Here is a 27862-nt window from a genome sequence, read left to right on the forward strand (position 1 = left end):
GTGTACAAGTATAAATACAAAGTTTCAAAAACTAATTGATATAAAAAGCTCCTTTGTGCATTACATTTCAGTGAAATAGAAATACTTTTCTTATACAAACTTGTCATGATTGTTATTTTTTTGAACTAAAGTCGTAAGGCACTGGTGTTTGATGTTACCATTCAAAATGAAAATCAAACAAAATAAAAACAAATAACTGAATGAAATTAGGCTCTGAGAATAAACATGGTTGAAGTTCATACTACATGTTTTTCAACTTCCAACTATTTGTTGGTTCAAAATCCAATTAATTGTTGGATCAAATTCCAACTGTTTTATTCTATACACACAATATAAAAAACGGAATGCAAAAATGTGATCCTGCATGCTAAACAAGGCACTTTTTGCATAACTTTTGTTTATTTCCTCATCTCAAAGCTTTGAAATAACACCCAATGAGTCAGGCTAGTTGACCCAGTTTTTTCAGATCATCACGTGATGAATCTTGGTTGCATGATCTTGGGATTGAGATTGCCTGTGTATTTTTACGCAATGCACGCACAGAACCTTAAGAACCAGGTAAGTAGGGTCCTGCAACAATTCCCTTTTTTACAGAAACCCCCTTTAATCCTGGTTCATACTTCCTGCAATTGCCGATGCGATGCGAATTTGACGTGACAACTCTGTTTCTGCTGCGATATTCGCAGCAGAGTTGAGCACAACTCAACTGCTGCAAATTATTTGTTGCGAATTTGGGACGTCCACATTCGTATCGCATTCGCATTTGCAGGAAGTATGAACCGGGCTGTAGGGTATCAGATAACCAAAGAAACACTTTAAGTAGGGTTTATTGTTTCATTATAAGTTAAAGGCCACATAAGCGTATGTATGCATTTAAGCCCAATTAGACATGCACCATGTTTTGACTTCCAATAAGGCAGACCATGAAAAGGAGCTGCATGCGATGTCAGTGCAAAGGGTCAACAGGTCATGTATTTTGCCACATTTAGAATGTTAAAGACGTCACATTACACATTGTATAATGTTCACCTTTTATGTGTTTTTATTATTTCAGAAAACTGCTTGATTATGGCAGGGGAGGGGGTCACAAATGTATCCTCTTTGGCATACGCAACAAAAACTTCACACTATTTTATCAGACTCTTTTGCATTAGAAAACATGGCTAAGAAACAAAAAGTATTTGTAAAAATATTTCTTTTATATACAAATCCTGTGGGGTATTTCTGTCGCATAAAATTTAATTTATTGTACATAATTGTCCCAATGTGGTCAAATATCCCTAAAACTATTTCATAAAAATTCAACACTTCTTGACTCCATTTGACTCCATTTTACATCTAGCAGACGCGGAAAACACCTTTGCACAATGTCCCTCAACTATTTCCGACATTTTTGGAGTCAATTCCTTTGTGTACAACTAAATCCCAAAGTGGCAGACAGAAAATGCGTGTGTAAGTGCTCTGCATGCAATTAAATGGATCAATACAAACAACTTTACAATTGGTTTAATAAGTGTGACATAATTCCGTCATCCACTCTGCCAAGTGCATTTTTTTTGTTCAAACAACTGGCCTTTGATTAATCTGTTTGAACTTAATTCAAGATTTGACATTGAACTCTAACTGTCATCATCTTGCATAGAGTCCAGAATACTGAACCTGTTATCTGTAGCAAATGAAGGAACGCTCATCGGGCGTTTCTGGTGCCTCCTAGGTGGGTAGACGTCACTTGGTGTCTTTGGGTAGCGTCCCGACTCATGGAACCATGCCGCTGTATGTAGCACCGTTGGTTGTACAGGACGTGGGCATGGAGGGTCACCGAGCACCGCCTGAATCTGACTGTGTGGCCCACGTATTGTCCGGTCGTTGCTCGGGTGCATCTGGAAGGCTTGAGGGATATCACAGCGTGAACGATGCGACACGTGAGACACCTGACTCGCACTGCTTTGGGGACGTGATCTCTGGGTATCAGATCCCCTAGATGAGGAGACTCGTCCACCCTTAGCGCTTTGAGAGCGGTTGCCGGCACTCCAGGAGTTGAACCGCGTCAAGGTACTTTTAAGAGTCTGTTCTGTTCCGTTTGAGACGGTGTCCTGTACGTCTTTATTGGATCTTGGTATCAGGCACAGAGACTGAAGGCTGTCGTGCTTGGTTGCCTGGGTCTGCTGTGGTCTTGAGTAACCACTTTGTGGATGTCGGTGTCGTCCAGCGGTGTGTGCGCTGGCTGTCTGCCTGGTGTCTGTGCTCCTCTCTGATGGTCTACCACCATGCATACTTTTAGGTCGCTGTTGGGTTCTACCTCCTCGCCGTGGAGTACTCCAAGCTTTACTTGCTTCCTTGGTTCTATCTACAGCAGGAGTCCACTGAGCTTCTGCAGGGTTCTGATTCCGATCTCTTTGATTATCTGGGCTACTATTTGCACTTTGTTTCCAACCATTTGCTTTCGCATTAGTGCTGAGGCCATCCTCAACGGGAGACCTACCAGCTGTTTTGAGTCTCTGTTTACCTCTAGATGCGCTTTCCAGACGAGGCACCGCACTCTTGGCGCGGGCTTGCTTCTCAAAGTCCATAAGAGCACCCTCATGCCAGCTGAGGCTGCTGTAGGGGTTCTCTTTGGTTCGTCGATCGGGTTGCTTGACAGGGGCATAATCGTAGTCACCAGTCATCAGCTGGGTCTGGACTTCCTTTAAGGCTTGACGGACAGCCTTGGTGAGGACATGGTTAGCTCCGAGGTTTGTGGTGCGGATATCGTGGGAACGGCTAAGGTGTACAACGGCTTCAGTCTTGCATTGGTGACTGCCACTCGACTTCAGCAATTTACCTTTGGGATAATCAGAACAAAACGGGTAAAACACTTGCAATCTAAAAACCTCCAAGGTTATTTCATTACCTTTGCCCGAGTTTGGATTCACTACTGCTACGCTAAACCAACCATGCTAAGCAGAGGGATAGGCAAACCTATTAAGCTGAGTTTATGGGTTTTTCAGTATGATATAATAGAAATCTTTCAGCTGATTCCTTTGATTTTGTTTTTTTAGTTGTGCAGTGGAAACTTGAAAAACACAATTAGACGTCTGGTTGTGCCTAGCACTCATCTCTCTTTTTTTTTGACAAACTTTTTTTTTTTTGACAAACTGCAGTTGCTCACAAGCTATTCAACGATTAAAACATAATGTGTGCTCTGGAAATGCTAAAATCCCTTTTTTTTTTTTTTTTTTTCCTTTCTTTTTTTCTCCAGAAGAAGATCAGAAACGTCGAGTTGAAACCAACGATTCTTATCAGAACCACCCCAACTCATTAGAGATAGTCATTAGATGGTGTTACCGCAAACCTTTCTATATCACAAAAATTAGCTAAGCACCACACAATATGCTTAGCAGAATAAAGTTACCAGCCATTGCACCATGTCACATGAACCATCTGTGACTGGTATCCTGCTTAATATTGCTGAACAAAAGAGCTGGTGTCGATCTGCTAAGCAGCTCTATGAAATTGGGCCAAGTGATTTTAGCCATACAGTTCACAGTTTGAATAACATGTATGTTGGGTGCATTGACTAAAATTGTGTCTAAATGGATGGGCGAGTTGGTCAATGAAAAGTTTTTGTTATGAAATGCATATGGTTAGAAAGATGTTTTAAAAGTAGAATATAATGATCCACACAATCCTCTGCCATTTTGTGGAGTCAAAAATTTGACTCCACAAAATGGCGTGTCGTGTTTGTTTACAGCAAATAAGGAAAACCATGCAATTTCGAGGCATTTTTGTGTGGGTCATTACATTTTATAACAAATGGTTTTCAAACGCTTTTCAAGGCAACATGTCCCTTTAAAGGGTTTGGGTACTTTTCATACAACACAAAACACAACATCCACAGATTTACCGAAACCTTACACAGTTTCAAGATAATGATGGTAGAAAGCTTCTCTTAAAATATTACTTGGTACAGTGCTATATCAATTTTGAGAAATGAGTGAAACAACTTCAGGAAAATAGGTTTGGTCTCAGTGAGATAAAAATTATTTTAGCATGTGCAACTGATTTACATGACTCTCCTGAAAACATTGCTCTGTGATTTTCACTTTTTCTGTTTTGTTCTATCACAGTATTTTGTTCAAAGCCATTGGACCCTTTCGGTACAGAATTTTTTTTTGTAAGTTCACAGATTTACAAATAACTTACAGAGTTTACAGAAGGTAGTGGTGAAAGACTTCTCTTGAAATATTATTCCATGAAATGCTTTACTTTTTGAGAAAACAGTAAAACAATATAAATTCTCGATAGCGAGAATTACAGATTTATTTTAAACACATGTCATGACACGGCAAAACGCACGGATACAAGGGTGGGTTTTCCCGTTATTTTCTCCTGACTCCGATGACCGATTGAGCCTAAATTTTCACAGGTTTGTTATTTGATATATAAGTTGTGATACACGAAGTGTAGGCCTTGGACAATACTGTTTACTGAAAGAGTCCAATGGCCTTAAGTTATGGAGAAAAACAAAAAAAATATATTTGTTTTTACCAAGGTGAAACAAAGTTGTCCCAACAAGCAAGTGGTCACGACCGTAGGACTGCTCACGGATTTGCAAAGCCCGCCGGAAATATGTCTCTGAAACAATTCGATCACATCTGAAGAAAGAAAAATATGATATTTTATTGTATTGTTAAACATCTACGGGCCACAAATATTGTGAAATTTACAAGAGTCACAATTAACTTCACTTACTTAGTAGCTGGTAGAGCCAGTGGAAAACCCCAGAAAAAAACTAAACTCGCCTTTCAAAAAACTCTGAGGAGGAATAGGCCCCTTGCACTGTAAATATGCGCGTGTGTACGCGCCGCACACAACTCTCAGCCAATGAAAGGTCTTCATTTACACCAGTGAGGGCGCCCCGTTTAGCCGTGTGATGTCAAGCTTCATATCATTTTATATCATTTTATTTGCCAGCAAACACGAAAAACACATACACGTACATGTATTAACAAATTGCACATCAAAGATTTACAAGTAAAAGCAACAATATAGAATAGTAAGAATAGTTATAATAAGAATACGGGGCTCCAGCTTGGATCCCACACCAGTCTGGTCATCAAGTATTTATTTGGTCGATAACCAGTATCAAGATCAGTCTATGACATTAGTCTATGACATTAGAAAATATTACTACAATCCACAAATAGAAAGTAGATATTCAAGCTAAATTTACAAAGATACCGCAGGGGAGGCCATTGAGAAGCAGAGCTTTTAAGCATTGGCCCTCGACAGGCTTGGTTATTGCGCACCAGGGCCCAATTTCATAGAGCTGCTTAGCATAAAAATTTGCTTAGCATGAAATTTCTTCCTTGATAAAAACAGAATAACCAACCAAATTTCCACGTGATTTTCAGGATAAGCAAACAACAGCTGAGTTACCAGTAACAAGCAATATGCAACAAATGGAAATCTGGTTGGTAATCCTGTCTTTATCAAGGAAGAAATTTCATGCTTAGCAAATTTTTGTGCTTAGCAGCTCTATGAAATTGGGCCCAGGAGCCGTTAGAGAACAACAGAGTAGAGTGGGCAAATTACACGGCACGAAGCATGGGCTCAATGAGCAGGCTGTAATTAACCTAATATACAGAAGAACAAAACTAAACACAATCCCCAAATAAACACATGTTTTTTTGGAGGAAGAAATTTCATGCTAAATTTGTTTTCTTAGTAGCTCTATGAAATTGGGCCTTGATCAGTTCTCAGGTCAGCAAGGGTGAATAAATATTACAAGAAAAGCAAACCATGAATTGTTGAAATAGGATAGATAGATGTCATACGCAAGGGATCTATACAAAAGGAAGGTATGGACCACTGTCACACCAGGCTATCATTTAAAGGAACATTACAGAATAGACCCTTCCCATGAAATATGTAAATTGCACACAGCGCGTGCGCACTAACAATTTGGTTGCCAAAATGAGGGAGAATCGCACTGTTTTGTACATGGCTAATGGCTGCGAGACGCAGACGCGATTGCGCGTCTGCTTAGTGCACAACTCTATGGCATTTGCCGACCAATAGGGTCTGTACGCATGCGTAAATGTAATTAGCATATTTCATGGGAAGGGTTAATTGGTTTTGCTAATAAAACAGTTGCTGGCAGTGTAAGCACTTTATGTAATCCACCATATGCATAAACTGACAAACCTGTAGAAGTTTGAGATCGATTGGCCATCTGGGTCACGAGAGAATAGTGAAAAACCGATTACACATTTTGCATGACATTGATGCAAACAAAAAAATGAATAAAACCTCACTGAGCGATGAACTCCAAACGCAAAGTTAAGTTATTTATTTCTCATCAAATATGGCATTTCAGGCAGAAATATTTCAAGGGATGTTTTCTACTATCATCATCATTAGACCGTGTAAGTTTGATGTAAATCTGTGATCTTCACGATTTTGTTTTCTTACCAATTCTGTAACATTCCTTTAAGTGTATTCGGTGGCCCTAAGATATTGTCATTGGTTACAGGCAAGCAAACCGTCATTAATTTCCTATACTAAATATCATAATACCAGGATAATTCAATATATATTTGGTTTGCGATAACACAATGTGTGTATCTACTTGTTGGGTAGATTATGTTCTTTTGACACGTTGTCTTGCTTTATATTCAACTAACGTGGAGTAGATTTTCTGAATTCAGGAGACTTCTCAGTTCTGAAAAGAACTATCCTGCTTATTAACTATTATTTGGGTGGAAGGTAGGAAATCTGCTGGGACTAAGTACTTTAGCTTTAGTAGATCGAGGGGACTTCTCTTAACAAAGTTCACTATCGTGGAGTGAGGATAATAGAAATGATGCAATAATTCTGACCTGTGTACGTTGCGTGGATTACAGAGCAATCCACCCAGTTCATTCAGGACCTCAGCAACGTGTGGATGAGACTTTCCATGCCACCTCTCCCTCGTCTGTAACGCTTCACGAAGACACTCCTCAGCTGTGACGTAGTCAGTCTTCTTAACTCTGAAAAATTGGAAAGTAGAGAAACAACATCCACCTTCTGATTATTCAACGCTGTGTTGCTAATACTATCAAGCGAAGTCCCACTCAACAAACAGGGGCCAATTTCACGGAGCTGCTTCAGCAAAAAAATTGCTTGCTTATTTTACACATGTTAGTTGTCAAAATTTCATGCCATATACATTGCTTGTGACTGGTATTGAGCTATTCTTTACTTAGCATAACAATTGAATGGAGTCTTGGCCGGTATTCTGATTTTACTAAGCATGGATTATTTTGCTTAAGCAGAATTTTTTGCTTAATAAGCAGCTCTATGAAATTGGGCCCAGGTTTTCACAACGCTCGTTGCGTTTATGTCAAGATGCGACTAGAGAGGTTCTCATAAAGTGCTATTTAACAAAAAAATCTGGTTTTGTTACTTTTAAAGGGAGGGTTTAATGTTTGATAGTATAAAGCATTTTGAGAAATGTGGTTATGGAAAAAGATGTCAGTGTTTATCCCCTGAAATTAGAATTTAAGAGCTTAGATTGCGTATTCAAATTACAGACTATTCTTCCTGCATGGACAAACTGCTCTGACTTTTCAACAAAATTGAAAGATAACAACATTCACAATTTTTTTTTCACAGGACTCGGGGAAAGTACTGAGTATACAGTGCTAACACACATCAGAGTATGGGTAAAAAACAAAATTAATGTCCTTTATCCCGATGCAAATTTAACATCTCTTATATCGTTGCAGTACCCGCTGCCAAAACATAGGATTCGAACTGCCTCTAGCTACCGGGCAACCTCGGTAGTCTAGTTGGTAAGACACTGCTCTAGAATTGCAAGGGTCGTGGGTTCAAATCCCACCTGAGTAACATGCCTGTGATATTTTTTCACAGGACTCGGGAAAGTACTGAGTATACAGTGCTAACACACATCGGTGTATGGGTAAAAATCAAAATTAATATTCACAGTTAGTTTCTTGTGTATGAGAAAATAGAATAAGCTGTTGCCAACATAGTCTTTCTCAAAGACTACATGTAGATGAACTTTGAGAAAGATCCTGCTAGGGTCGAACTGTGAGGCTTTTAAACAACTTTCACTTTTTTTGTAAGTATCTACCTTCAATAGTATCAAAGCAATCAAAAGTATCCAAAACCAAAGGTAGCCCTTTAATAATTAACGACAGCAAAAAATACATTTTATAAATTATATTTGAGAATGGTACTCACTGGACCAGTCCTAGAATAAACTGTGCCGTGGCTAAGCCAGCGATACTATTAGCTTTCCTCATGCAGTCACTGGCATTCCTCAGAGTCTTCTCAGCTTCATCTACTACTTTAGTGTGTTGCTTGACGGCCATGAGACCAAGATGATTCAATAAACGACCTGGTGCATTGTAAAATCAAAAAAACGTTTTCAATCACTTCAATTGACCCATTTCACCTGACGTCATCATCAGAATAATCTTGGATGCGCCATTTTGGTGGTCAATGTCAACGTGTGTTATTCAGTGAAGTGCGCATTTCTAGGTGACGGGGCGTTTACACGGAAGCCTATTGACCACCAACATGGTGAGCGTGGCATCAGCCGCCGCGTGTGACGCGCGTGCAAGGGGTCACTAGCTTTAATCATAAGATTTCATATTTCATAAAGCTATGACTAACAATCATAATTGATTCTACCAGCTCTTTGAAACCTGGAGATGTTTCAAACTCTCATTATAAATAGATTTGTAGATCTACAGTATTTATGGAATTTTGAGACAAATTTTACATACATGTAGACCCTTGTAAGGCTATACAAGGTGATATGGCACAATCTGCAATCAAATATACCAGCAAACCCTTCGATATGGCTTAACATTCCATCCGAAGGACTAAGCAATTATGGACCATTGTCTTGCTCAAGGAAACAAGTGCCGTGACCAGACACGTAAATCCAAAATGTGATTAGTCATGTTAGTAGCCCAACTGTATGCATTGAGTGAATATCTTCTTATCAGGGATTTTTTACAACGTTTGTAATGTTACGAAATCATGCATGGTGTACCTGGTATAAACCCCAGCCATCTACTTTCGCAGTTAATTTACCTGCTCCCAATTTCACAACGCTGCTAACGACAGAATTCTGCGAGCTCTTATATGCCTAGCAGAAACGCTTGCTTTATACAAAGCGCAATAAGTGCATTCCGTTGTAAGCAGCCCCATAAAATGGGGCCTCAATGCTGACCTTTATTCTCCACCAACTGCTTATAGATGTCATCGGACTCACAGGCAGCGATGTTACTCAGCGTGTTCAGAGCCTTGTGGTAGAACTTCTTAGCTTCGTAGCGATGGAGTTGGAATCGATGGAGATCAGCAAGGTTTTCCTCTACTTTCATCTTGAAGAGCTGCTCTGGCGTACTGAGCGGAAATTTCTGCATCGGAAGAAAATGTTGTTTTAAAATCTTCAAGAAATGCAAACAAGGTTCAAACAAAGTTGAAGTCACTTTCTGGTTCTAGTTACCTGTATACTGGACTTTTGCCTCTCTGTGTGTGTGAAATCTTGACGACTTGTTTTAATGAAGCATAGGCAAGACCGATTTGATACGGTGTGGGTTTGTTTGTGTTTTAGATTTTTATTTAATGAGAAATAGCCTGACATTACAAGGCTGGACAGTCAGTTCAAGGCGAGTGCTATATTGAACTGATTTGGGCTATTAGACCAGATCAACTGCCACAGGGATACGTTGCCACCTACTCCTGGGGCTGAAACGAGGTTACCCTTTCGCAGTCTGAAAGCATGTAGGCAAAGGGTATCATCCACTAGGAGCCTGGCTGGTAGAGCAGAATGCCATACCTTCTTAATTTTTCATGAAGCAAGTATGGTTAAGTGCCTTGCTCAAGGGGAATGTTCTAACCCACACTATGCTTTAGGCAACAAAGAACTTGGGTCCAGTAAACCCTAGGTCGCTCGGCCACGATACATCCTGGTTGTGTTTAGTCCCCTAGTTCAGACCGACAGAAATTCTACACCACTGTTCAAAAACACTGCACCAAATTGTTAGTAAAACTTCTTGTTTTCAGTTGTAATATTTTGTTCCTGACCTGACTGACATCTTGGTGGGCCAAACTCAGCAGTCTCTCAGAGTGCTGGAAACGAGATCTCTCAGCTAAGAATTTCCCAGCTTGCATTGCAAGGACGGCCATCTTGCATCTGTCCCCTGGTTTGTACTCATAGAATATTTCATCTGCAAAACATCAATCAAAAACAAAAAACATTCATTGCCTTTCATAGCACATTAATAACCTTTCAATACCACGTTTATAAAAATGGTGCTACATTTGTTAGGGATTAAAGGCTGTGGACACTATTGGTAATTACTCAAAATAATTACGCATAGAACCTCACTTGGTAACCAGTAATGGGGCGAGGTTGATAGTATAAAACATTCTGAAACAAAATATTCTGAGAAACAGCTCCCTCTGAAGTGACATATTTTTCGAGAAAGAATTTGATTTTGAGACCTTAAGTTTAGAACTTGAGGTCTCGAAATCAAGCATCTAAAAGCACATAACTTCGTGTGACAAGGGTGTCTTTTTCTTTCAAAGTTATCTCACAACTCTGACGACCAATCAAGCTCAAATTTTCACAGGTTTGTTATTTTATGCATTTGTTGAGATACAGCAAGTGAGGAGACTGGTCTTCGACAATTACCAATAGTGTCCCCTGTCTTTAAGCGAAGTGGCCGCTAAGCAAAGTGTGATGTCACAATACAAATCACTATGGTGACACCAACAATACATCTTCACATGAATCTTAATGCTTTGCGAAATGGAGCCCAGGTTTGCCCAGCGCTGTCTCTAACAGCACTGACGGATTACTATCCACACAACACCATCTCTGCAATCGCAGGTTTCTATTGATACACCCGGATGAAGAGAAGCAATTTATAGTCAAGTATCTTGCTCAATGACACAAAACTTACCTTCATCGCTGTTTGACTCCGGCTCCTCTTTCGCATCCTCCCAAACCTCCTCAGCATCCTCATCAGAGGATGACGAGGCTTTCCCTTCCTCTGAGGCTGATGTAACCTCTTGAGTCAAGGTACTTGATAACTTCTTATGGCTAGCCTCAATAGTTAGGTTTACTCGCTGCTCGTCTGTGCTCAGTTGATGGGTGGAAGTGGCATCGGAAGATGCCGCATCATTTTCTTCAATCACTGACAGCTTTTGATGAGGATTCTTCTTCTTTGAAGACAGTGGGTTCTGCTTTTCTTCTACAATGTAGCAAAATAAAAATAAATATCACAACGAAGTTCACAAATATCATTGGAGTAAGAGATTTTGCTTAACAATTTTCTGTTCAGCAAAATTTCACAGGAAACCAGTCACAGACAGTACATATATGGAATGGTATTTTGGCTGGTAGCCATATTCTGGTAAGCACAATTTTGTTGTGCTAAGCAACTTTTTGTGCTTCCTGGCAGCTCTATGCAACGAGGCCTGGTTCTATTTCTTAAGGTGGTGCCACACAGGGGCATAATTTACTGTAGAATTCTGCATTAACTGCACCGTGTAAAGCTTTTGTATCTGTCTATGGGCCATAATTCCAAAGTAAGCAGAGAAATGAAATTGGACCTGGATTAATACATTGTTCTCCAGAAGACGATCTGTATACTGATCGAAACGTCAAGTCGAAACCAACTGTTCTTTTCAGAACCACCCAAACTCATTCAGAGATTGTCATTACATGGTGTTACCGCACACCTTTACATCTAATACATTGTTCCCAGCAATGTGCACTAGCTAAGAATTATGCACAAACTTGCATATCGATCTGATACACACAATTTATGTGCTGATATGCGCAAACAGAGACACACACAATGAAAATTTGCCTTGTTTTTTTGTTTAAAAAAAGATAAGATTGCACAGTAATGTATTTAAAACCAAGATAAACACCAAGTAGAAAAAATTCAGCGTGCTTCGGCCAACTTTCAAAAATTTTGTCCAAAATGCCTCAATTTGTTTTTTGAATTCAGGGGAAAACCCTTGATCTTTTCCCCTAAGATCATTAAACTCACTTTTCTTTTGACTTCTATCAGTGTCTAATTCCCTAAGATCAATAAACTCACTCCTCTTTTGACTTCTTTCAGCGTCTTTTTCCCTAAGATCATTAAACTCACTTTTCTTTTGACTTCTATCAGCGTCTTTTTCCCTAAGATCATTAAACTCACTTTTCTTTTGACTTCTATCAGCATCTTTAACTTCCCCTCTTTCCTCCTCTATAGGTTCAACAACACTCGCCGTCCAAGCATACTCCTCCATTGCTTTCATGACCATCTTCTCATAAGCATCCGCAATCTCGTAGCCAGTCTTACTGAGACGCTGCCAGTAGCGCAAGAGGTCTAGTTTTAGGGCCACGCTCTGGATGCTGTCTTGGCACATCATCAGGAACACTCTGGAAACAAAATAGACATGACCACAGAGTTTTGAGAGAGCTTTCTAGAAGAGACCTTCAGAATTGATGCTATCATGCCGCCGTCTTTGAGCTAAAACGATGATGAAACAATGGAAACACACATCTTTGTAGGCTTGTCAGACAGGATGAGCCAATGGGTATCACTCTAATTCTTGTTTTTAAACTTGTGGTTAATTCATTTTTAAACTGGTGATTGTTCCTCCTCAAAACGCGAAATTCACAATCTTGACTATCTTGGACTCGGAGATACCATTTGGCACAGGTAGTCGATACCAAGACGAAGATCAAGACCAAGAACACAAATTGGGGTGACTGAGACCGTCGAATGAGATTGATAGCTCAGCCTAACTCGAGATAAGACGAGTCTTAACTCTTTGTGAAATCCACCTTGGGTTTCCAGACCGAGACTGGTCTTGAGACCTACATTACAGCACTGTTAACGCCCGCTCGCTGTTGGTCATTTTGCCAATTCCGAATAGTACACTTACTCTGGTTCCGTCAGGATGTTGAAAAGACCTTGAATATCGCCACATTTCTCTAGTTGCCACGGTAACTCTCCGGTTCTCCTCAGGCTGTGAGACTGCTTCCAGAAGTAGCTGGAGAGCGCTTCGTGGCAAACTCTCTTCTGTCGATTCAGGCCTCTTGGGAGGAACTCAACGGCTGAAGCACTCGGTGAATCCGGCATACCAGCTGTACCGGCAATCATACCTAGATCAAATTGTAGAAATGACAAATGTTTCTCTTAAAAATAAATGAAAACTCTCAAAGGGGCTGTTTCGTGATGATCAAAGCAGTTCATGCAAAGTCAGGCACAACTTTGTTTCTCAACAAAAACTTGAAACTTTACACCATTGTATGTGAAGCACCGTATACTCAGTACTCTCCCGAGTTCTGGGAAAAGAAATCTCCAGGCAAGATATTCAGGTTGGATTTAAACTGGATTTGAGGGGGGGGGAGGGGGGGGGGGGCGTTATAACTTACCCAACAATGAGTGCTCCACCGCCTCCCTAAGATGTTGATGAAAAAAGCTCATCAGTCCCCCTGGTCTCTCCACTAAAGCATCAAATGTAGCAGACCGGAACAAGGCAAAGTCAAAGGCCGTGACCTCAGCTTGACCTGTGTATCCCATCATCCTTAGCAGTTGTAATAATTCCTGCTCACTCAGACCGTGTCTGGAGCAACTGATAAGACGAAGGACCTCAGCGACCCAACCGGACATGTCTAGAGTCAAACAAAGACATCAGTATTTAACGTTTACTTTCTGAACCTTCATCTTGTAAATACATGTATGGATAAATGATTTTAAAGTGACTGTTGTGTATTTTGTAAGTTTTGGTATTTTTATAATGAATCCAACCGTATGTGGTTGCAAATTTGTACACAGCTGTTATTTTGTGTACAGCTGTTGCCGCTTCCCAGGTTGTATTCAGAAATGATATTTGGTGCTTGGTACAAAACCTGACCTACATGGTGTTAGCTATAGAAGACTTTTCAGGCTATAAAATGACAATTTTATGATTTTTTCAACGGCAAACAAAATAAAAAATCAGACTTAAGTATGAAGATTATTATGCCTCTGTGTTCAGGCACGCTACTGCTCGTAAAAAAAAAAGAAGGAAAATCTTCAAAGGCACAACGCAAGTGCAGAGCGTGGCAGCCGAAACGCCATGGGACACGAGACCCCAATGGTACCCTAGAAAATGTTGAGGTTTATTATGCTCTTAGGTGCATTGTTAGCATGTACTAGGCTTATTTTACATTATTGTAGTTGTACAATGTTGTTGCCAGGCAAGTATAAGGCTTTAACCAAAAAAAAAAAAAAAAATCATAATTTGTTTCCTTTTTATTTTATAGCACTTATCATTTAAAAAAACTGTGGAATCCCGCGGAAGAGTTACATGCCTGTGTATTGTAAACTGGGTGTGATGCCTGGCTTCACAACAGTTGATTGTATAACTTCTGACTGGCACCCCCAAATAAAGATATTGACAATGACGACTATAATTATTATCAAGTCTTATGTAGTGCTCAAATCCACAATTCAGTAACTTAACTAAACTTAACTTAAATGCATTTATAAAGCACTTTAACACTGTTTCAAAGAGCTGTACAGCCAAGAAAAACATTAAAATACAGGATAAAAATATTAGCAACCATAGCAATATGGTTTTAAAAATACACAACAGTTAAAAAAGTAGCACAAATTTAGTAACAACATTGCATTACAAACATTCGTATTATACAGAATAAAATACAAAAAAATAAGCGTCAGGCGGACCCACAGCGATGCTCAAAGCGCTCCAACATTCAGTATTTTTCCAGCAAGGTATGTGGAAGCACGTTCTTGAAGTATTAGAGCAATACCCTAACTTACATGATGCAGCACCATGCAAATCAAACAAGGAACACCTGGGCAAACCCCTTCTCTTTTCAATAAGTGCACTGGATCTTTTAAGTGCACTACACCTTCGATGCTCTACATCCCATCCAAAGGATGAAGCAATAACGGTTTAGTGTCTTGCTTAAAGGATTTGGGTACTTTTTGTAACACAAAACACAATGTCCACAGATTTACATTAAACTTATACCGTTTGAAGATAATGATAGTAGAAAGCGTACCTTAAAACATTAGTTGCTGAGGTGCTGTGTAGTTTTTTAGAGAAATGAGTAAAACAATGTCATGAAAATACGTTTTTACATGCTAAAATAATTTTCGCCTCATGATCACTGAGACAAAAATTATTTTCACGACATTGTTTTACTCGTTTCTCAAAAACTACAGCACCTCAGCAAGTCATATTTTCAGGGAAGCTTTCTACTACCGTTATCTTCAAACTGTGTAAGTTTAATGTAAATCTGTGGACATTGTGTTTTTTGTCCTACAAAAAGTACATACATGTAGACCCTTTAAGGACATAAGTGTCACGCCTAGGACTTGGAATGTGTTTAGACGCTAGGCTTACCTTCTCGACTACTATCAGACGACACGGATGTTGATCGTCCATCAGTCGTCCAGCCATAATCTCTAATCCATCGTTGAATTACACACTTCCATAGATCTCTAAATGTCACAGCCTCAATGTATTGATCAATCACCTGTGTAAAGAAGAAGGAAAAACAAACCAAGCTCAGGGCTGTATGCTTCGTTTTTGAAACGGCAAGGGCACCAAGGCATTTTCTCTTTGACAAAGGGCGGCCTATGAGGAAATTGTAAATTTCTACTGGAGCATTTCAAGGGCACCAAGGCAATGACAAGGGGCAACGGAGGCAATCACCTCCGTTGCCTCCGTGAAGTTTCAGGCCTGCAAGCTTGTATAATATTACTACAACACAGTCGAGTAGAAAATGGAGAGATCTTTTAGATCCAGAAACAAAGATACATGAAATATTGAAACGCAGATGGTACTATAGATTCTGTAGATCTGAGACAGAAACCAGCTAAATTGTGGGACCCAATGACTCTAAGACAAAATCTGACACCAGTAAAGTCTTCACTGAGAAATCCAGATCTATAAATCCAAGTCTCAAGACTGAGCTTGAGACCAACTACCAACTTTCTAGACGTAACTGTTAATGTTTTTATATGGAGCTTGCCAACTGGTGTAACTGCCTATTGAGGATGATTAAAGTTTGTTTAATTGAATAGAACTGAATTCAACGTTAAACCATGTATGAAGAGCTATGTAAATGTTGTATATTCTTATTATTATAATTATTAAACTAAGCTTTAACATTGAAAAAATTAAGTTAAAAAAAAATAAAATCTACCAGTAATCTTCCTTAAAGGGTCGATGTACTTTTTGTAGGACGAAAAACACAATGTCCACAGATTTACATTAAACTTACACAGTTTGAAGATAATGGTAGTAGAAAGCTTATTACTTGTTGAGGTGCTCTAGTTTTTGAGAAATGAGTAAAACAATGTCATAAAAATTATTTTAGCTTGTAAAAATGTACTTTCATGACATTGTTTTACTAATTTCTCAAAAACTACAGCACCTCACCTACTAGTTTTTTAAGGTACGCTTTCTACTATCATTATCTTCAAACGGTGTGGGTTTAATGTAAATCTGTGGACATTGCGTTTTGTGTTACAAAAAATACCAAAATCCTTTGATTTGAAACTACATTAAGAACAGCTTTTATTTAATTGTACAAATCAATCAGATTGCAAGAACCTTACCTTGTCCAGATTTCCATATGTCCCCCTTACCCTGAGCTCATTGGCCAGGATAGATAAAAACAGCGGCCGGTCACTCAGCTTCGAGGTCACGACCTTCTGCAGCTGCACCTCATCCAAGCATTTACAATGTATGGCTAGATTCTCGGTTACCATGGATGACTTCTGACCTCTGTCTGTAAAGAGGGGTACCATGAGAACTTGAGTATCCTGACGCTGAGATAGGGATTTGTAGGTCAGGTCAGAGCGGACGGTCGTCAGGACAATCTTGCACTGTGCGGGCAGCTTCTCAGGCAGCCATGACATCTCTTTCACCTGAAGGAAGGAGAAAAAGTCAATCTCATTATAGAAATTATATGAAAACTATATTATTAATTAAATTATATGAAAATTTATTTGGAACTCACCTTCAGATTTGATAACAGAAAGGTTCAAATCTGAAGGTGAGCTTTTTTTAAAGGGCTAAAAAAAAGTTGTCCAACAACTATACGGAACCAAAACAGAATCCGGCATTTCCATGAAAAGGAATTGAGTAAACTTGTAGAGTAGACCGTGCAAGTCTTGTAGGTATTCAAACATTTTTGGGACCACTTTGGTCCACCGTAGGTCCCCTATTCATTGCTTTAACGTGTGAAACTTTTTCTGGGACCAAGAGTTGTCTTCCCCTCCTTCCTGTTCCTTTGATGGGTCCTCTAAGATCTCTAGACCTTCTTCCCTACAAACGTGTCCTAAAATTGACAGTTGCATTTTTGTTTAAGTTCCCACCTTCCTCAAAACTTTCTTATTTGTCACAAGATGAAACAGTCAACATTTGTCTATAAAACCACACCTCAACTCCTTGTATCATTATTATTATTATTATTTGATTTTTTTCATCATCTGTGACAATATTGTCCAACCTTCGCTGCCATGAAAAAGGTGGACTGTACAGTCCATGACTCTTTTCTTTGTTTCTGTTGCCAACCTCCGATACTTTAACATCATATTTCATTTTGTAAAAAAAATCTTTCTCTATGTAATATTAATTTGGTTTTTAGTCTTAGAGCTATTTTTTCTTCAGTTTTGAGTGTTTTATATTTTCGATCTTTGTATACAATCGACTTTTTATCTTTGTAAATCGTATAGCCTTTTACATTATAGTGCACCGAGGGATCTGTGAGTATACTTCAGAGGAGGTTTCTGCCAGTATACTCCAGAAGAGGTTTCTGCTAGACTCCAGAAGAGGTTTCTGCAAACATACTCCAGAGGAGGTTTCTGCGAGTATACTCCGGAGGAGGTTTCTGCGAGTTTCTGCGAGTATACTCCAGAGGAGGTTTCTGCGAGTATACTCCAGAGGAGGTTTCTGCGAGTATACTCCAGAGGAGGTTTCTGCCAGTATACTCCAGAAGAGGTTTCTGCCAGTATACTCCAGAGGAAGTTTCTGCCAGTATACTCCAGAGGAGGTTTCTGCCAGTATACTCCAGAGGAGGTTTCTGCAAGTATACTCCAGAGGAGGTTTCTGCCAGTATACTCCAGAAGAGGTTTCTGCAAACATACTCCAGAGGAGGTTTCTGCCAGTATACTCCAGAGGAGGTTTCTGCCAGTATACTCCAGAGGAGGTTTCTTAGTATACTCCAGAGGAGGTTTCTGCGAGTATACTCCAGAGGAGATTTCTGCCAGTAGACTCCAGAGGAGGTTTCTGCTAGTATACTCCAGAGGAGGTTTCTGCCAGTATACTCCAGAGGAGGTTTCTGCCAGTAGACTCCAGAGGAGGTTTCTGCCAGTATACTCCAGAGGAGGTTTCTGCACAGTATTAGAAGATGATGATGAGAATGCACTATATAAATGCTGTTTTATTATTATTCTTATTATTCCTATTCGTCTCCACTTACCTGATGCATAGTCTGCCCAAGGGTTCCACTCAGTTCATCAATACCATCAAGTACCAGTACGCACGGTCCCATACCCACCGAGGCAACGAACGCCTCACAGATATGATGGAAATTAGACATGTCTTCAGCATCGTTAGACGATTCATTCTGAGTACCTTGGGGAGATAAAGATCCACAGTTTGGGGGAAAGGAGATTGTTATTGAGTTTGCGAAGGTTGTAGAGATGAACTTTGAACAATTGTAGAGGGCACTGTGAATGCTGTCATGTTGGAGAATGAACCACTATAGTTGCGACATGGATTCACAGAGCATTACTTTTTTACTTTTTTAAAATTATTTACATTTTGTGCTTTAACACTATACCAGTTAGCATTTTTGAGATATGGTGGACACTATAGGGCACGGTTTGGTTTGGGTGTAAACAGACAAATTTACCTAAATCCAATGGTGTCATTGAGCTGAGCATACCATATCTCAAAATGGCTTATAACAATAATAAAAGACATTTATTGGCTGCTTTAAGCATTTAATCAAAGCACCTTACATTATTACTGCCTTTGTTCATTGGGCCTTAAGCTTTCCTAACACCATTTCCTTTGGAGTATGCAGCGCTGGTAACCAAATCGGCCCACAGGTACTAATTATTCACATAAACAATCTCTACTCTCAAATGGTGTTAAGAAGCAATTATAGTTAAGTGTCTTGCCCAAGAACACAAGTGTTACGACCGGGATTTGAACCCACACATTTCAATGACTCAGCCATCGTACTTGAGTTTGATACTCAAGACTGCTTGGCCATTACATGCTTTGTTTCTTTTTTTTTCCCCGTCAGCTGCGCCTTGCATCTGGAACTCTCTACCACTTAATCTTAGATCTTGTCTTTGTACCACAACATTCAAATCTCTTCTCAAAACTTATCTTATGTCCCAGGTTTTCAAGGACTAATTTTGTAGTGTCTGTTTTTTTTCTTTTTTTTCTTTTGTTTTTTGTTTGTTTTTGGTTTACTGCGTCTTGAACACCCAGCAGGGTGGATATGTGCGCATTACAAGTCTTATTATTCTTATTTTACTATTATTATTATTATTAGTACATTGATATGGACTTAAAATGCCCACATCTCCGGAAAACCAAACAAGATGCACACAAAAAACAACTAGACAAAAAAGTTATGTTTGGAACAGGTGAAGAAAAAAACCATATCTAGCCAAACAATGGGATTTCGAGTCTCTGTTGAAGATATTGTAAGAATTTTATTTATTTTCTTACCCACAAATTCTCCTCGCAGCTCGTACGTTACCCTCCGTAGAAAACTTGTAATGTCAGCGCTGAGGGCGCTACTCCCAACAAAATGCGAGATGACCTTAAGCCCAGGGTACTCTGTTCTGAAATGTTTGACCCAGTTAGCAACAATAGCCGTCTTTCCACAGCCTCGTTCACCGACGAGAGTCAAAATTGAAATGCTCTGGTGTTGCTCAGGTTGTCTGCGGGAAAAGAAAGTGAAGTTTTAGAACAAAACAAGAATGGTAAAATTTTCTTTGGTTCACTACTTGATTTTTTAAATGGACCCCATCCTGCTGCTTCCCCAGGGCCCAATTTCATGTAGCTTTAAGTTATGCTTACCAAAATGGGGTTACCGGCCAAACTGCCATGCCACATGGAACATTTGTGACTGGTATCCCCTGCTCATTTCTGCTTAGCGAAAAATTATTTAGCAATATGTTCCGCTTTGCATCTCTATAAAATTGTGCCCAGGTTGTATCGTAAACTTGGGTGTGATCCCTGGCTGTTTGGAAGTTTGAATGGTTTCTGACTGGCACCCTGAGCACAGGTATTGACAAAGACAGTAGACACTACAAAAAATAGGGCTAGGTAAGCTCAGTTGGTAAAACGCTAGCACGGTAAAACTGAGGTTGCAGGTACTATACTCAGAGAATTTTATTGGTTCAAGTTTTCAAGTTTTCATTTCAATTGGTTTGTAACGTCAAAACACTAACAGAGAAGCCACCAGAACTTAAAAGAGATTGGGCAGACTTAAAAAAAAAATGATTGGGGTGGGGTTAGGGAGGATTTGGCACTTTAAATATCTACCCTGGTACTTTTTACATTTGAGAATAATCTAATCTTTTCTAATCATGTATTGTTAAAAGTACACCATTATCTCAGCACACTGTGCACTTGTAAAGAGGCCTTTTTTTTATTACAAAAAGTACCAGTAAAACAGTCATCAGATAAAAGTTGGAAATAAGGGTATGTACAACAAACATAACAAGAATTAGACAAATGAGTTTTCACACAAATTAAATCCATTAATAAAACAATCTATAAACTATATAGAAGCACAAGTAAAACATGCAGGTCCTGCTAATCGTAAGCAAAGAATCAGCGCTTGTATAGGCGCAGGGAATTCCACGCTAATGTCAAGCGTATTTCACGCAATAGCAGGTATTTTTTATTTTTGCGCATGAGTACTCCACGTTAGTAGTGTTCTTTGCTATTTACGAAGCTGGCACAGGAATTCTGCGCTTGCACGTAAACAGAGAATGATGATCATAAGCACATAGTTCAGCGGCAAGCAGAGTCATGAAATTGATCCCAGATCTTACTTTCCCCTTGGAGCTGTAGAGACCACTGGTTGTAATGTGTTCCTGCCTTCCTGTGTATCGTCATTGAGTGCTTTAACTCCCTGGTCATCTAGCTTCTCATACAGGTCGTATATGTTGGGAGTTTGGATGAAGACACGACGTCTGGTTTCTGCGTAAGCTTCATGAGCCGCCCATTCACGGAATAGCTCACCATCTAAGAAGATGTAAATAACCAGTTTCAATGAGACATTGTAATGTGAAGGTATTTAAACGCCCTAGGCATTGCCTACGTGCCCCCTCAAATTTCCGCACAGGGTGCCCTTTACCAAGGAGGAAACACCCTTACCCTTTCAGGAACAAAGCATGAGGCCTGCCCTCATTCCCATTTAACCATGTAATGGTCTCTACTGACTTTTCATTTCGTTTTATTTCTATTCTGGTTGTGAAGCCAAGGACTCTCAGAGAAGCAAACTTAATGACTATACTAGCCAAGAACCCAATGGAGAGAAGACGAGGAAGGAAATAGTTTTAGATGTGGAAGGAAAAACCCCTGGGTAAAAAATCCAGGGAAAACCATTGTAGTCAAGTAGGAACTTAAAAATTCAATCCATATAGTGCCCCAGGCGTGATTTGAACTTGGGTCTAAAGGTTGAAAGCGAGGAAAGACATCACTACATCAGCCCGACCACATTTTGGTTTGCAATTGGTACATACCAACATCAGTAGTGAAATCTTGAAGTGGCGGGTACATCTGGTTTATAATGAACTTCCAATCTTCCAGCACCTTCTCACCCAACTCTTCTACCGTCCTGAAGAACCTCACCGGTAGACCCTTGTTGACAATTCTTCTCTTAAGGTCCCGGACTCGCATTTCAACCTCTTCATTCTCGCATCGGTACACCTGAAAGTAAAGATGGTACAGCCGTTATTTCGAGTAAAATTTCTTCAAGAAAGTTGTGTACCTTGCCTGATATGTGGCAGAGGGTGTCCCTAAATGTTCCCACTCTCTAACACACTCTTGCTTAACCATGTTTCTTATAAACCCAGGTGATCTTGAAGCTAGCGTTAGGGCAAGGGTTTCGGTGAGGATTAGGGTTAAAAGTAAGAACTTGCCTTTGTCAGGCATGCAACTGCCCGTTGAAAAAAAAAGAGGAAACTTTTCAAAGGCACAAGGCAAGTGCGGAGCGAGGCGGCCGAAATGCCACGGGACATGATACCCACAATGGTACCCTAGAAAATGTTGAGGTTTATTATGCTCTCAGGAGCATTTTTAGCATGTACTAGGCTTATTTTACATGATTGTAGTTGTAAAAATTCGGGGGAAAAAGAAGAAGAAAAAGAACCCTTTTTTTTATGTTTTTTTTTTTTTTTTTACGTTTAAAAAAGAAAGAAAAACTAGACACAATTGCATGTGCACAAATGCACAGCTGTTTCGTTAACATTTTAAATTTTTTCAACTGAATTTGAAATTTGTTCATTTGTTTACAGCAGTTATGACCAATTCAGGCTATTTAAAAAAAAATTGATTATACCATGTTCGGATAGCAATTTATGTGTTAAAGGTGCAAAAATATAAAAATTCATAAAAAATCGTGTGATGACGTCATCATGACGTCATTTCACAATTCACGAGAACTTGCAAAAATATCTAACATCCCACTAAGTTTCAACAAAATCGCGTCATTACTTCGAGAGTTATACGACTTCAAAAAGTGCACCATTAATGTCGCGTCACGTGACCCCCGATGACGTCATTGATCTGAAACTTCACAAATATGATGCCTGCCTGACCGTCAGCGTGTGTGTAAAATTTGAAGTGATTACGGAAAACTTCATTACAGACATCTTCTAAAAGTCCATTTTGAAGAGTTTTCAACCTTCCGCTAGAGGGCGCTGTTGCAATTTGTGACGACATCGATATTTTTTTTGAACTGCCCACCCTTGCTCGACACTTACGTCCCTGAAAAGCAACTTCATAACTTTTGCCACTTTTGAGTTACAGGGCACTTCCGTTTTTGGCCCATTTCGACAGGAAGTAGAGGTCATGTGAGGTCACGCACACAAAACAAAATGAAGACCTTATTTATCCCTCCCCAATCCCGCAAACAGAAACCTACGGTCTCTTGTGGCTGATTTGTTATAAATTTTCAAACATTTAAAATACAACACCTTTAAGATGACGTCACGTGACTTCTGATGATGTCATAATGACATCCTTGTTTTGCAATGATCATTGCACCAATACCTATCATCACTGAAAATTTCATTGCAATTGCTCTTTGGGAACATTGCAAATCAGCACTTATAAACAATTTGTTCTGAAGATGACAAATAAAAAAAATAACAATAAACTAGACATGATTGCATTTGTGCACAAATGCAGAGCTGTTTCGTTAATAACAATTTAAATTTTGTCAACTGAATTTGAAATTTATTCTTTTTTTAAAGCAGTTATGACTAATCCAGGCTATTAAAAAAAAAAAATTTGGATTATACCATGTTCGGATAGCAATTTATTCGTTAAAGGTGCAAAAATTGAAAAAATCATAAAATATCGTGTGATGACGTCACTATGACGTCATTTCACAATTCACGAGAGCTTGCCAATATCTAACAACCTACCAAGTTTCAACATAATCGCATAATTACTTAGAGAGTTATATTAGTTCAAAAAGTGCACCTTTAAGGCCGCGTCACGTGACCCCAATGACGTCATTGATCTGAAACTTCACACATATGATGGCTGCCTGACAGTTAACATGTGTGTAAAATTTGAAGTGATTACAAAAAACTTCACCACACACATCTTCAAAAAGTCCATTTTGACGAGTTTTCAACCTGCCGCTAGAGGGCGCCGTTGCATTTTGTGACGTCATTGGTATTTTTTTTGAACTGCCCACCCTTGCCACGCACTAACATCGTTAAAAGCAACTTCATATCTTTTTCCAATTTTGAATTAGAGGGCCACTTCCGGTTTCGACCGGAAGTAGAGGTCATGTGAGGTCACGCACACGAAACAAAATGAAGACCTTATTTATTCCTCCCCAATCCCGCAAACAGAAACCTACGGTCTCTTGTGGCTGATTTGTTATAAATTTTCAAACATTTAAAATACAACACCTTTAAAATGACGTCACGTGACTTCTGATTATGTCATAATGACATCCTTGTTTCGCAATGATCATTGCACCAATACCTTTCATCCCTGAAAATTTCATTGCAATTGCTCTTTGGGAACATTGCAAATCAGCACTTATATGAAATTTTTCTGAAGATGACAAATAAAAATAAAAAAAATAATAATAATAATAAAAAAAACTTTAACAAAAACAAGAGCTGTTTCGCTGCGCTTCGCTACGAAACAGCTAAAAATCAGAAATCCGCGGAAACGCGGAAGAGTTGCATGCCTGATTTGTAGAGTGTCGGAACATCTGGAGCTGTCAGAGCATAGGTGTATAATCCAGGGTCTGTAAGCTAAGGAGAGACAGAAAATTTACCTTCAGTTTCTCCTCTCTCTCCACATCTGTCAGATCAGTGAATTTATCCTCAATATGTCGAACATCCCTGAAGTAAAACCGGGAATACTGGCTGTCATTAAGGTATGCAGCCTGTATGATCTCCAGCTCTGTTATACTACAGCACTGATAAGCTTCTTGCAGAATCCAGTTGTGCCCGTTGGCAGCAGCGACGTGGTAGTTCTTATCAAGCCAGTTAGTGTTCTCCTCTTTGATGTCATCGAGGTTTGCGTCGGTCGAGAGCAAGTCTGCATCAATGGGTCGATGGGAACCATAACGCTCTCCAAGAAGACAGATGAAGAAGGGACTACAGGAGTTGATGTAGTCCAAGCACAAGGAGACAACATTCCCAGACTGCGATTGCTCTTCGTTGATCCCCCAGCGGAGGTCAATCGGACTGAAGTGAGTACCACGCTCATGGCACAGACTGTTGAGTTGAGGAAAGACCCGTTTGACAAGGTGGTCTCGCTCTTCAAAGAAATCAACAAACGTTGAGGAGATGAATGGTCGGATGGGCTGACGAAAAGAGATCTGGTGTCGGACTCCACTGAAGCTACGCTTGAAGGATCTCCCTGGCTTACCCATTGTGGTAGGTTGAGTAGTAGCTTCAACTCACAGGTCCTTCATTTTAGTGTTTTTAGCAGAAGTACATCTCTACAAAAGCTGAGCAGCACCTAAAAATAACAAAAAGTGACATGAACTATCATCATCATTATACAGATTTTTTTGTTTTAAAGGGCCTATTTGTACTTTTTGAAGGACAAAAAACACAATGTCAACAGGTTTACACTTAACTTACACCGTATGAAGATAATGATGGTAGAAAGATTCCCTGAAAAAATTAGTTGCTGAGGTGCTGTAGTTTTTGAGAAATAAGTAAACATTGTCATGAAAGTAATATCCGTCTCAGTGATCATGAGATGAAAATTATTTTTGCATGTAAAACCGTATTTTCATGACATTGTTTTACTCATCTCTCAAAAACTACAGCACCTCAGCAACTAATATTTTAGGGTACGCTTTCTACTATCATTATCTTCAACAATGTAAGTATAATGTAAATCTGTGGACATTGTGGTTTGTGTTACAAAAATACCTGAATCCTTTAGGCACTGTATACCCGAGTAATATACTTGTGATTTTTTTCACAGACTTTGGGAAAATACTGAGTATACAGTGCTATACACACATCGGTGTATATGGTAAAACTAAAATTCTTTTAAATTCTTCATCCCCAATGCAAATTTAACATCTATTACACTGTTAACTCGGTACTTTCCCAAATCGCTTGGTTGGGATTTCTAACCCATGATGACCTTTGCATTGCATAGATCAGACGTCTTACCGCTAGACCACAAGCTAGCCCAGTAGCTAGAGGCAGTTTGAATCCTATGTTTTAGCAACTGTGCTGGTGTCTCGATGCCAAACTAATGTTTTAAAACAAGTTTTCAAGACAACGATTTCGGAATTCATCTTCAACAACCAGTTTGAGCTGAATTACTATTCATCTGCTATGGCATCTGCAATTTTATCTTTTTCCAGGTCCCGCTTCACTTTGTCACTCACATAAAGAATTCTGATTCACTTCCTGCCACCTGCCGATGCATTGCTCAATTAGTCAATGCTGTAACGAGCGACTAGAATGGACTCAAGGTTATTTATGTTCAACCAATGACTGATGGGAAGGCAATCGTTGTTATTACATTTCCTATGATTGTGCAATTTAAGCAACCCTGAATATTTAATCTCACTTATACGTTACAGTTGTTTTTCTAGTTCTGGTTTCGCGCCCAAAACTGTCCGCTGCCAAGGGGTGTCTGCTCATTATTAGCATACTGCGATATGATTGGTGGTCAGTGAACGATTTCACTTGTATTGCAGAGCAAAATGTTGGTCATACGCCTCTATAACATCAATACAGCTTTGCAAAATTGAACAAATACTTAAATAATATGCATGCCTTTCTGTTGAGCTGCCAATTATGACGTTGTAGAGTGTCATGGCCGAGTGGTTAAGAGCATCAAATTCAAGTTCTGGTGCTAAGTCACCGGAGTGTGGGTTTGAACCCCGGTCGTGACACTTGTGTCCTTGAGCAAGATATTTTACTATAATTGCTTCTCTTCATCCAGGGGTATAAATGGGTACCTGCGAGGGTAGAGGTTGATTTGGCATGGTACCAGATTGTAGTATTTCTAGAATATACAACACTGGAAACAATGAGAACTTATCGGGAAAAACTAAAACAACTGTTTTAATCTTAGTGCCGATCAGAAAATTAAAGTAAAGTTTTTCGTCTGCAACTCAAAATGAGCAAAGTACAAAACTTTACTTTCCAAAAGTCTTTTGTGTCACAGAACATACTCCTCGCACTTCACCATTTCTAACTAATGTTTTCAGCATAGCTGTGCTGTACAAAAAAGCTTGTGGGGAAAAAAGGCAAATCGACTGGCATAACCCCATGATCATGCTGGATCTGAATGAAAGCAGAGCCTGAAACTGTGAAAGTGAACTGAAAGTGAAAGTGGAAATTATCAAAAGCATGAAAGCCATGATGATGATGAAGTATTTTGTAAGAATCATGAATGGCACCACATTTAATTAACAAAGAGTTACATTTTAGCAGATTTACACCTAGTTGCGATAACGTAACCCTCCTGCCGACGGCGGAGCCGGAGGGTTGAGTCGCTTCAATCGGCAGGAGGGTTACGTTATTGCATGGAGGTAGAATTAGATTGCAACTAATTTACACCGTACTCACATGTAATGATGTAGTCGGTAGCCTACTTATTTGAGCATGATGGAAATGTCGCATTCTTGGTCACGCTGGTTTGTTTACAAAACTACAAACAGTAAACATGCTGAGTGATGATGCATGGCTGTCTGTGGGTTTCCTGTCTGTGGCGCCTGGCGGTTTAGCACAGCACTCAGTTGGTGAGTTTGCAAAGAACAAAACCTCGATGATTCACATAAGCACTACATCGACACTAGCATTGACAACAAGAACGAGCATGCTTTTGAATTGGTCTTGTTGAGTTGATTCTCGACGATTTGTGATCCACTTGATCCAAACGACAATCAATCAACAATTTCAGACTCGGCGAGTTTCGACCAGAGTTTATTGGAAGGGGAAAATATAATGTAGTCGTTGTTTTATTCGTTGCCCCGCAATTCGCCTGAGTCGACAAGGCCGCTAGAGGGGGTAAACTATAATCGCCTTGCGGACGGCCGGCGGCGGCGCGGGGCGCGGCGTAA

At 39.6% G+C, this 27862-nt stretch overlaps 1 protein-coding gene across 1 annotated transcript; it reads right to left on the reverse strand.

Moving 5' to 3' along the window:
- Positions 1 to 126: 126 nt before the first annotated feature.
- Positions 127 to 27736, reverse strand: LOC139953329 (uncharacterized). Its single transcript, XM_071952829.1, has 18 exons — positions 27369 to 27736; positions 24593 to 25284; positions 21810 to 21996; positions 21117 to 21309; positions 19780 to 19994; positions 18512 to 18666; positions 16644 to 16955; positions 15424 to 15556; positions 13442 to 13681; positions 12949 to 13168; positions 12216 to 12439; positions 10965 to 11255; positions 10084 to 10226; positions 9227 to 9413; positions 8227 to 8383; positions 6861 to 7010; positions 4528 to 4634; positions 127 to 2821 (listed from the first exon to the last, which is right to left on the reverse strand). Exons 2-18 carry the CDS (start codon positions 25193 to 25195, stop codon positions 1620 to 1622), a joined length of 4719 nt encoding a protein of 1572 aa, XP_071808930.1. The 5' UTR covers positions 25196 to 25284; positions 27369 to 27736; the 3' UTR covers positions 127 to 1619.
- Between the last annotated feature and the right edge of the window lie 126 nt (positions 27737 to 27862).

The sequence above is a fragment of the Asterias amurensis genome, chromosome 2, assembly GCF_032118995.1.
Source record: "Asterias amurensis chromosome 2, ASM3211899v1".
NCBI lineage: Eukaryota > Metazoa > Echinodermata > Asteroidea > Forcipulatida > Asteriidae > Asterias > Asterias amurensis.